The 12,014-nt window shown below is 38.1% G+C and overlaps 1 protein-coding gene across 1 annotated transcript; it reads right to left on the minus strand.

The window, feature by feature from the left end:
- Nucleotides 1-6,336: 6,336 nt before the first annotated feature.
- Nucleotides 6,337-7,718, minus strand: LOC135428662 (uncharacterized). The gene is made up of 3 exons (XM_064682736.1): nt 7,560-7,718; nt 6,751-7,508; nt 6,337-6,717 (listed from the first exon to the last, which is right to left on the minus strand). The coding sequence occupies exons 2-3, from the start codon at nt 7,487-7,489 to the stop codon at nt 6,635-6,637; spliced, it is 822 nt and encodes a 273-aa protein (XP_064538806.1). The 5' UTR covers nt 7,490-7,508; nt 7,560-7,718; the 3' UTR covers nt 6,337-6,634.
- Between the last annotated feature and the right edge of the window lie 4,296 nt (nt 7,719-12,014).

The raw sequence follows: 12,014 nt of genomic DNA on the forward strand, positions 1-12,014 counted from the left end.
TTGTTGTTGTTGTTGGCCAAGACGTCACTGGAAACGAGTTTTAAGGCATTTGCCATTGGCTCGCATTTCCTGGCCAGGGCGACGACAATCATAATCGCCAGTGACAAATGCACAAGAAGATGCAAAGATCTATAACCGAGGGGCGGGGGTTTGGCTGTTATTGAAAGGGTATTGGTATATGTCGCTTAGATGCCGCAACTGGTATTACTGGCATGCCATATTCACGCAACTGGCCAGCTCGCAACTTGGCCAAATGGTCAACTGCTGCGCTGCAGCTGTTTTGCCTGCTGCTTATTAGCGGCTGCATCTGCCTCTGCCACTGCCGCTGCCGCTGCCTCTGCCTCTGCCGCTGCTGCTATGCCACAAGTCAAGACAAGTTCTGTCAGCCAGAGTTGGCCGTAAATGATTCAGCATTCAAATGCCGCATGAATACCACTCACACAACTCACAACCAACCAAAATGCGCACTCAATAAAGTTGTTTAATTTATTTGTGAAATTATCACAACAAACAACAGAAATTCAGATGTCAAGCGTTTTAAATGGATTGTTACAGCTATAAGGCAGCTTTAGAATTTAGATCGAGTTGCTGCAAATCGTCAACAAACTGAAACTACAAATGCTTCTGCCTAGAAGTTCGATGCTGCATAAATGTTGTTAAATGAAATTTATTTTCGGCACGCTGAGAAGAAATTGTTTACAGAACGTTTACATAGCATGTCTTACCGAATGATTGTTTCTATAGGAGCCATATAATATAAAGAGTTTTGCAGACATATGTATAAACAGAATAGAGAAGCAACCGATTCTATCTATAGAGGAATATCTTATGATAACGCTGTAAGTGAGATGTGACTCATATATACGGAGCATGGCAAAGCTTGTAAATGCCTTGCCTGAAGAAACAAAGACGTCTTACATTCATTCTTCGACCTTCATTTAACTTCATTTACGACCGATCGTTCCTATGCCAGCCTTATGATAAAGCAGTCTGATGCGACCAACTCCGACATATATGCTGGCTGTGGCAGAAAGATGGGCTTCATCAATCCATCAATTCGTCTGTTGATACTGATCAAGAATGAATATAGTCTTTATAGTTTCATGTCTTTATCGGAACTGTACCCTAAGCCAGGATAAACACAATTTGTTCCTATAAGAAATTAATATGCAATCGATTGTTTCTCTGTTAAGCACATGATATTATAATACGATCCAATTGGTTTCCATATATGCTCTATCTGATAACTTATATGAATGTGTATACCAAATTTAATCAATTAAAACGCAGTTCACATAGAACAGTTCCACAATATGAATTGTTTAGCAGATCAACTTTGTAAATAATTAATTTATTAATAAGCTAACTAATATCCCAGCAGAACTTTCAACGATGCCTAATATCTAAAACGACGCCTAATTAAAGCCTTTATGTAAAAATAGAAGCGAAAAACAATTAAGATATTCTTTTCGAACTTTCCACGAGTCTTGATAACAAAAATCATGATTATGTTAATTCAAAGTTATATAAATGCAAAATTGAGTATTAACCAAAAATTGAGGCTCAACTCTGAAAAAAATTAAATAAAAATATACCTAATTTGAAAAATTAGAGAAAAAATGCAATATAGAAAGAATAGAGTATAAATAAATTTGAAAGTGATTCTTTCTCATCCAAGGCAGGCTCCGTATGTATCCAGAAAAGTAGCTTAGTTAAGATATTGAATTTTCTTACCTAGCGTAATTTATCTCTATATGCTTATATAAATTTCTACAAATACAAATATTGAATTGAATAAGCAGCAAATTATTAAATGAGCGTATATATGTATACCCTATTATTACCTATAATCCTATTACCGAGTGCCCGAACTTATATCTATACGAAATTTTCGACCCAAAAGCGCAAAAAACTCGCAATCGGAATGTCAAAATCAAATACTTTGCTCAAAATGATAGAAATCACAGAAACCGCAATCGAATTTCTGCTAATGCATTGAGTAAAGCTTTAGAGGCATTTATTCTGAGATCTGTTAGAGTCTGGTCACCTGTTCCCAGCCTGCCCACCTGCTCAACTGTAGTAAATTGATTGCCAAGGGCGTAAAGCAAACAAAACAAAAGCATGAAAAAACTGAAATAAATACAACAAATTGATTGTTTCAAGCAAGCGATATGCATATCCAAAAGCTGCTCAAGTTGTCTTGTCTTGTCACTTGACTCGGTTCAATTACGGGGCAAAAAGCGCAGAGCACACGGTATCTACCGACACACGAAATCTAAAAAACACAAAACCGTCAGCAAACGGCAAAACGGTACAAATAATATTGAAAAAGATTTATTAAGTTCGCACATTCGAAAATCACTTGAGGCTGACAATTAAAAAGCACTCGGCATCAAATTTAGACGATGACGGGACGAAGTATCTCTGTTGGCAATTGAGACGGGGCCCGAGGAGGGACACTCAAAATGGTGCCTCAAGTTTTTGATTCGATTTGATTCGACTTAAAGATACTCTATAAAACGAAAAGCACTTCAATTAGAAATCCCAGCACACATCCGACTGTTATATATGGTATTATGAAATTGATTTTCATTGATTTCCTGGATATTTACAGGGTATATCCAACTTATCTTTAATTTTAGTTAGGTGTTGTAAATAAGATGATACATACCAAATTTGCAAACTCTGGCGCTTCTATTCGCCGACTTTCGAGTGTATGGTACTAGAAAGACAAGAGAAAAACAGTCAAGAATATTAAAAATTATTTAAGATATCTTTCACTGATTACAGCGAGCAGCTTGTAAAAGTTCTGGATAATAACTGTTAAAAGTATTCAATACACTTTGTAAACAAATGGAATCGATAAAAAGCTATCGACTCCTCAAGCCTTATCGATCAGAAACTATAATACCCAAAGCATGCTAAGACAGAAGAATAATATCTATTGCAATGTACGAATATATAAACAATAATGTAAATTATAATATATACACCATTTTAGAGATTAATCTTATCGAAAAGTGCCGTGAAAAGCATATCTAAACAACCTAGCTAACCAGCTAGACAATTTATTTGGAGCAGCATTCATTTAAAAAAGATTTAAGCTGAAAGGGAATATATATATACGAACATTGCTTCCAATTGGAAGTTAAATACTTTCTAATCAAACTCGTAAGACGACAAGATCTATCGATTTATGCTATCGATTGTTAACAAATTCTTACTGTTAGCTAATAAAGTATCTGAGGATATGTAACTTTTAAAGAATGATGTGTTTAGCATACTGTTATCGACAAAAAGCTACGAAGCTCTAGCGATAAATGTTATCGATTATTAACAGTTACTTTTATAAAAAAACTGCGTACCATTTAAAAGTTAAATGTATTTATGAAAACTTTTTTTTTACAGGGTAGCACAGAGCTTAAGGCGCCACATATGAGAGTTTGAGCTTATGTGTGTGGCAGAAAGATGTGTGTGTGTTCGTGTGTGTTCGTGTGTGTGTTTGTAGCCATTCTATATGCTGCGTTGTTGCTTGATACGCCTGTGCAAAGCATTCGGGTTGTTTGGGTTGTTCGAGCATTTGTTGTTGTTGGCTTTGTCTGCGCCTTGATTACTTGTTCGCCTGCGCTCGTTTAATGGCGGCAACAAATTGTCTGCTTAATTGTGAGAAACCCAACAACAGCAACAACTGAAATTGAATCCGAAACTGAATCCCAATCGCATTCATTGTATCTGAATGTGCCCAAATGTATCTGTAACTGAATGTGTGCTCCGGCACAAGCGCAGTTCTCAATTGAAGCAAGAATGGCAGAATAGTTTTGCAGAGCGTCGAACAATCAATACCCTGGCAGACCTGATGATATGTCAGCTATAAGATAAGGTAAACTAAAGACCTAATGTAACTATAATATTAAATATTGACTTATAAACTGTCTAAGGGCACTATCTGAACAATCTATGAAGCCTAGGTTTACGATTGGCTGAGTTGACAGAGAACAACTGGACATACGGTTATTAGCTGATCAACCCGACGTGCCATTATACCCTTTTACACATCCCATAACGTAGGCCGAGTACCCTTTGTAAGTGTATACAGAAATTAAATAAAATGCGCAGGCAGCTAGCTGTCTTTGTTATATGTACTCGCATTATCATTATATGGTATGGCATGATTGTTATTATTATTATTTTCTGTTGATTATTGTATTGTATATTTCTTAAATGTATTTTGCATTAAACATTCATTAAATTGTATTTGGGTTTTGTGTGTGGGTTGTCGCTCGTTAAACGCTGCGCCATGTGTGAAATTGTTATAAGCGTTTAATTAAAACAAGATTAAAAACTTGAAACAAAACAAATCGATTCGAATCTTTTGAATCGCTATTCAAATCGCACTCGTGAACACAATCGAATGCACTCGATATTTAGTTCTTGACATGGTTCAAACGGTTAATAGAAAGTGGCAATCAGAGCGAGTGCCCGTGTAGATGCAGATACAATTGTCAACAACAGCAACACAGTTGCTGCCGCAGCAGCAACAACAATCAGATCAGCGCCGCATCAGGCAATTGTCAACAGCAACACACATGCAGCAAAAAGGAGAAACAATTTTGGCCACAAAATGTTGCACAAATTAAAATTGAACACAATAATCAGCGCGACATGTTGCTGCTGCTGCTGCTGCTGCTGCTGTTGCCAGTTGCTGCTGCACTTGCCGCCTTTTCTGCTCGCCTGTTGCCTGTCTGTTGCCTGTCGTCAGCGTCGTCTTTGCTCATCGTCTGCTCTCTGAGCAAAATTTGCCCAACTGCCTGCAGCAGCAGCTACAGCAACCAGCAACCGCCTGTTGCACATGGCCTGAGCAAATGACTTTATTATAGGTTTTTAAATTTATAAACGCAACATTTACCATGCTAAACACTCCAAATTCCAGCTGGCCAGCCAGGCTGCCTGCCACAGCAACAACAGCAACAACAGCAACAATTATGAAATTTTTTGCATTTCTTTCAGTTGCTGCCACATGTGGCGTGTGTCTGTGTGGACTGAGTGGACTGGTGGCAAGTAACTGGGCAAGCCATTTTTGAAAACCTATTAAGCAAATGCTTTCAAATCAATTCCTAATCCAACAGAAGGAAAAGTGCCCTGCAAGAGGATACTCTATACACAAGAATTAATTGTTATATTTCTCTATCATTTTGAGGTAAATAAACTGTAAATAAATTAAATATAAATATTTGTTTAGCTGACTCGAGGTCCGATATTTATATATATATATTTAAATACCAAAATTGTATATCAATGTAATATTTTATTTTTATTTATTTATTGTTTTTATTTTCGTTTGTTGCGCAGCAAAAATGGAACTAACCGATTTGGAGAAAAGTTATTGGAGAAAATTAATTCCTTAATCACTTTTGAGTGAAGTCCTTGCTTATTCATACATAATTCAAATTTCATATAACTAAAGAGACTCAAATCTCATGAATAAAATAATTAGGAAAAAAAAGAATAAGAGATAAGATAAGCTTTTGTGGCGTATGAAATTTTAGGTAAAACCTGCCGCAATACGCTTTAGTAAGACGTCCCCTGCTGATAATTACCGATATTTATCGATATTTATCGATATTTATTGAAAACAGAAAAGGCTGGAAGAGCGAGGGAACGCGTTTAAATGGAATATTTTGCAACCCTACCTTATCTACATACCAACATTAAAGGTTCTAGTTTTTATAAGCTTGGGCTTAACAGGCAAACAGACGGACTTAGATCGAATAAGATTATATATACATATATCGAGAAGCAGGACGATATACAAATCGTAAGTTACGCATGTGAGAGAATCGACACTTATACAAAGGCAGACAGACCGACGGACATGGCTTGATTGACTCGGCTCTTTGCGCTGATCAAGAACATATGATTGTATATATATGATCGTATATTCAGTATATATATATTTTATATATATAAAGTACCGATTTTAAGCCTCGGCTTTTTGAGTACTTCTCGGCGCCTAAAGGAGCTAGAACCTTGCAATTTGGTATGCAGGATGTCGTATTTTAAAGTACTGCTTCAAAATACATTACTTAAATGCGTTCCCTTGCTTCACACAAAGTACGAAGTGTTCTTCAGCGAAAAGAGCCGAGTCAATACATATATATATATATATATATATATATACATATATATACATATATATCCCAGATATATTATATATATAAAGTGTTCTTCCGTGTACAAAGCATACAAATCTCTTATCATTTCATTTAAAAGCTACTTCTTGACCTTTTTTCGCTTCCTTTAGCCCATGTAGCTTCCCGATGGTAATTTTCTAATTGATTGACTCTTATTCACACACTATTTATTGGAAACCGTTTCCGCTTGACTTGTGACAAAACACACGCACAAGCAATTATTGGAGAAAGCAAAATTTGTACGCAAACATCCAAAAAAAAATGGGAATCAACAAAATTTTGAGCCGCTGTAATTCAGCTTGATCCTCGCATTCACGCGCCATTTGAAATTGTAACTCCCAAACAAATTGAAAACTAATTAACGGTGGGGGGTATTATACATATATACACAATATATATATATATATATATATATATATATATAGAACTTTATAATTTTGCAGCTATGAATCTTGAGAGTCGGACGGAGTGTTGGGTGGAGTCGGTGGATCTGTCACAACATCCGAATTTTCATCATCGTCATCCACTGGAATTGCGGCGCAATTAGCTGATGCGAAACCCGGCGCATTCGCAGCATTATCCGGCTGAGCTGGGGCCTTGATTGGGGGCCAACGGATTACAATATCAACAATCTCGGCCAGGTGCTGGCGATTGCAAGTCGGATTCTTTTCGCACTGGGCCAAAAAGTGCTTAATGAAGCGCATGCTCTGCCTTGTGGTGGGCAAACGCTTCGGTTTCTGATTGCGACGTGCTCCACGTTTCTTCTTGGGCACAGCAACAGTAACAGTCCCCGCCGCTGCATCTGCTGCTGCTGCTGCCGCTGGCTGGACGATCTCGGCCGGGTGGCTACCGGACTCACTCCGTACCTCAGCCACGCTGTCAACTGGCTGGCCGGCAGCAGCATTTCTGTTAGTTATAATCCTAGCCTTCTTTCTGGTCCTTCGGGCCACCTGGTTTGGCAACAGCTGAACAATGCCCATTTCCACATCCGCATTTGGATTCGAACTCAGATTTGAATACTGTTCCTGTTCCAGGCTCTCGGCAGCTGACAGGCCATCAGCTGGCACGCCATTCAGCAGACGCTCGGTTATCAGGGCCATTTGCTGTGGGCCAATGTGAGTGATGCGACGAACTGGACGTCTTTTGATCACTTGGCCATTGACACCAAAATTCGAGCAGCTGGGGCCATCGTCATTGACGGCAGCGTTGCCACTGCCGCCAGCGTTGCCATCATCAGCAGCGTTGCCAGAACCATGACTCGGCCCCTTGTTGATTTCCCGGCCGCTGCGTAATTTCATGTCTACTTTTGTACACTTCCTAAGCAGGAATATCTTTTACTATCCGTTTTATTTACACTTCCGTACTTACCCCGCAAAGATATAAATATATTCATTTAATGTTTAACAATAATCTATTTTTGAAGAGAGTGCTATCAAAATGTTGTTTACTGTTTGGGTACGTTGTGTATACTGAGCCAAATTGTGGGCTTTAGCAGCTGAGCGAATTTTCCTGCCTGCAATGCCAACTTTGATGACAAAAAGAAAAGGTTGAACATATTTTGTTTATCCAGTTACGTTTACACATTGAAAGTCCTGGGAATACTCCCCCCTTATATAATATTACTCCTTTTGTTCTGAAACTTTGAGCAGTCTGGCAGCTCACAACACAATCACATGTCAGGCTTCCTAAAGCATCCCAACTCGTTTTACTGGGGACTTTTTTAACTCAAAACACAAAACACAAAACACCAGTTTTACAGTCTTACCTACAGAGTCCCTTAACAATTAATGCCTAATCTAATCTCACACAGTCCCAAGAAATGCAAAGTTTTATGGAGCTTAGACAATAGAAAAGGCAGATAAAAAAAGAGAAACACATGGAAATAATATAAAGAAAAGCAGAAAAAATTGATGCAATTTATAGAAATGAAAAATATAGCTTGCATAAAGTACAACAATTCCAAAGATCTTAAGAGAATAATTGAGGGATTCATTATCTTTGGTTTTTATAATCGAAGTGGGAAATAAATGTAATAATTTTATTGGAAATTAAAGTAGAGTAATTTATAAATAGGATACATCTACTACATACATTTCATATAAAATTAAAATGAAATGACAATAAAATTGTATTTATTTATTTCCAACATGTTTCCAAGCAAACAAAATAACAGGCACATAAAAAAAATACAAATAAAAACTTATATAAATATATTTAAATATATGTATATTTATAGTATAAATATATTTTAAATATAATTTATATTTATATATTTTATAATCGTTTTAGTTACTCTATAATTTGAAATGTGCACCTTCAGGAATCGGCCTTGTTTAATTTCATTTAATAATATTATCCCCCAATATGCCCAATAAAGTATCTTTTTTATTCACTTTGAAGCACTGAATCCAACCAACAATCGAATTACAAATTCACAACTAGTTCAAGCCGGCATCCGTTTGATCAAAACACTGTACTTCGACTTGGACTGCAGACGGTTTGGATTTAGTAGAGAGCTCAAAGGAAAAGCTATCCGGGTGGAATTCTGTGTGAAGCACACTTTATTAAACACACGAATGCGCTCAAGACTCATTTGAATGCATTCACAACTATTCATACGCTAATCAGCTGCTTGGTAGCTTTCGTAAGCCAATTGTTCAGCTCATTTGAGCTTTGTGGAGGCGTTTGTTCAATTGGACAAAGCAGCGTTTAGAGCTCTTCCAGCTTACGGCCCACTGGCGGCAGACCAGGTGCCACCCAGGTAGCTGGGCATTAATCTCGGCTATATTCAATCCTTGGGCGTGATAATTCAGATCCAATTCACAAAATGCTGGAGCCTACGCAATGCAATTCGGAACTTGGGCGTGGGCACACATTTTTTTTCTTCTATTTTTTTTTTTTAATGTTTGTTCTTTAGAATCTTTTCACAAGTTCCGATGCCCAATTCAATTGATCGCTGAAGCCGGGGCTAAGCTTGTGCGGCATGCACATAATTTGTAGCCTTAACTCATTATGAGAACGGATTACAGGGTGTGGGCTAGGCGGCGAGCGATTGTGTGGCAGGGTAATAAACTAAAATCGATGTTTGAAAGTTCGGAAGTCAAATGAGTTTTGTCACTTGTTGTCAGCTATTTTACGACATGTCAACGGACGGGGGGGGATGGGGGATGGGGCAGCCAGCCTCGTTATACATATATGTATATATAAATATGATTTTTATTCTTTCGATCTGTGAATGTGCCATCAGTTCGCATGATAGTTCATAAGTTTGCTTCTTTATCGGAAACAATAAAACGTCACAAAATGCTTTGATGACTACTTACGATAGTTTGGTTCGGTTTGGTTACAAGCGCTTTGCTCAGCTGCTTTGTTCGGTTTTATCAACTCTTTAGCTTATATTTTTTGTGGGTTCTCTTTTTATTTTGTCACTGACTGCGGCTGCTGCTTCCGCCTAATTCCGCTGTGGCCTACCACATTTGCGGCTATTCTCACCAAATGACGCAGCACACTAATTTCCATGATTTCTATGAGCAAAGTTTTAATACTCTTTCAAGTCAACTTTTACTCCCAAGTGCTGCTAAAGTTTACCGAATTACCAACAAAAAAAATGGCAAGTCTTCAGTTCTCTTCCAACCCCTTTGACTTGTTCTTTTAACTACGCGACAAAACTGACTTCAAACATATTTCTATTTCATATTAAATTGTTTTGTTTCTTAACTAAATTGTTCAGGACACGAATTTCACGATCAAAGATAAAGCTATCACTGCAGCGCTGCCACCTAGTTCTGCATCGACATATGGCAACGCCTTCATTTTAAGCTCTTCGAGTCTATATATGTAATCACTAACCAAAAAACATATAGACCGGACATGCAGAGTAAAATAGGTGGTCTCCAAAAATTGGTTTGCATCTGGTCCAACGAGCGAGTAAAATATACATATGACATCTTTTGATCGCTCACACTACAGGAAACTCCTTTGGCTTACTCTCTTCCATATGATTTGTGCGATAGAACGGCATCGCTGTTTTTTATCTCGCTCCCACTACAGGAAACTGCTTTGGCTTACTCTCTTCCATATGATTTGTGCGATAGAACGGCATCGCTGTTTATTTTTATCTCGCTCGCACTTACTCTCAGTGCTCTCAATGCTCTCTTCATGTCTAGGTACCGTTTAAATGTTTGTGTGTGCATGTGGCCGCACAAGCAAAAATGCCCACAAATTCAATTTTTGTCAAAAGTCGGTGGCATTTCTTCCCTTTTGAGGGGACGAGTAATATGAAATCATGAAAGGGTTTGCCAAGTCGATGCGAAATTCTTTCATTTTAGCTCGGTATTGCTGGAAAGGGTACCTAAGCGTTGGCATGTGTGCATTTAAAAGTTTTTGGACTTGCTATTCACGCATACTTGCATATTTTGTATATGAATAGAAACATTTATGCGCATGTGTGCCTGTTGGTCCCTGCCTGCCTGTCCGATCCAAATTTGACAATATTTTTGGACTTCTGAATTTCGAGCTCTGCGCATACACACACACAGACACAAATGTGTGTGAATGGGCAGATCATGGGCGCAAAAGAAAATATCATTTTTGGCCCGCGGTTGTCGCGCACCCTTCTTTTTATGATTTTGGGGTTGAATCGATGAAAAAATGTTGACCCCTCAATACCTGCAGATCCAATTCATATATGAAAAAGCTAAATATTTAAAGACAATAAAATTATGAATACTATAAATATATAATTGCTCCTATTTTGTATTTGGTATATTTGAATATTTTAAAGATTTTATTTTTTACACAATTTTCTTAAAACTAGTTAAGTGATCAGTCACTTGACCCAAATATGCAGGTACAGGTGCTTGGCAAAATTTTACCCTTTCCACCCAACGGGCTGCTGCAGGGGTCAACATTTTTTCATCGATTCAACCCCAAAATCATAAAAAGAAGGGTGCGCGACAACCGCGGGCCAAAAATGATATTTTCTTTTGCGCCCATGATCTGCCCATTCACACACATTTGTGTCTGTGTGTGTGTATGCGCAGAGCTCGAAATTCAGAAGTCCAAAAATATTGTCAAATTTGGATCGGACAGGCAGGCAGGGACCAACAGGCACACATGCGCATAAATGTTTCTATTCATATACAAAATATGCAAGTATGCGTGAATAGCAAGTCCAAAAACTTTTAAATGCACACATGCCAACGCTTAGGTACCCTTTCCAGCAATACCGAGCTAAAATGAAAGAATTTCGCATCGACTTGGCAAACCCTTTCATGATTTCATATTACTCGTCCCCTCAAAAGGGAAGAAATGCCACCGACTTTTGACAAAAATTGAATTTGTGGGCATTTTTGCTTGTGCGGCCACATGCACACACAAACATTTAAACGGTACCTAGACATGAAGAGAGCATTGAGAGCACTGAGAGTAAGTGCGAGCGAGATAAAAATAAACAGCGATGCCGTTCTATCGCACAAATCATATGGAAGAGAGTAAGCCAAAGCAGTTTCCTGTAGTGGGAGCGAGATAAAAAACAGCGATGCCGTTCTATCGCACAAATCATATGGAAGAGAGTAAGCCAAAGGAGTTTCCTGTAGTGTGAGCGATCAAAAGATGTCATATGTATATTTTACTCGCTCGTTGGACCAGATGCAAACCAATTTTTGGAGACCACCTATTTTACTCTGCATGTCCGGTCTATATGTTTTTTGGTTAGTGGTGTAATCTATCAACTTTTAAGCTATAATAAATCATTGCAGCGTTGCCACCTTGCACTGCATTGCTAATATGGCAACGCTAAACAGAATATAGCTGACATTTGAC

The sequence above is a fragment of the Drosophila montana genome, unplaced genomic scaffold, assembly GCF_035044405.1.
Source record: "Drosophila montana isolate Dmon_TW-CO22-7 unplaced genomic scaffold, ASM3504440v1 contig_2496_1, whole genome shotgun sequence".
NCBI classification, from domain to species: domain Eukaryota; kingdom Metazoa; phylum Arthropoda; class Insecta; order Diptera; family Drosophilidae; genus Drosophila; species Drosophila montana.

Excerpts from the sequence above, each read along its gene's own strand:
- LOC135428662 (XM_064682736.1), bottom strand. The coding sequence starts at position 7,489 with ATGAAATTACGCAGCGGCCGGGAAATCAACAAGGGGCCGAGTCATGGT. Across the intron at positions 6,718-6,750 it reads TAATGCTGCGAATGCGCCGG|TGGATGACGATGATGAAAAT; the intron begins GTTTCGCATCAG and ends CCGCAATTCCAG.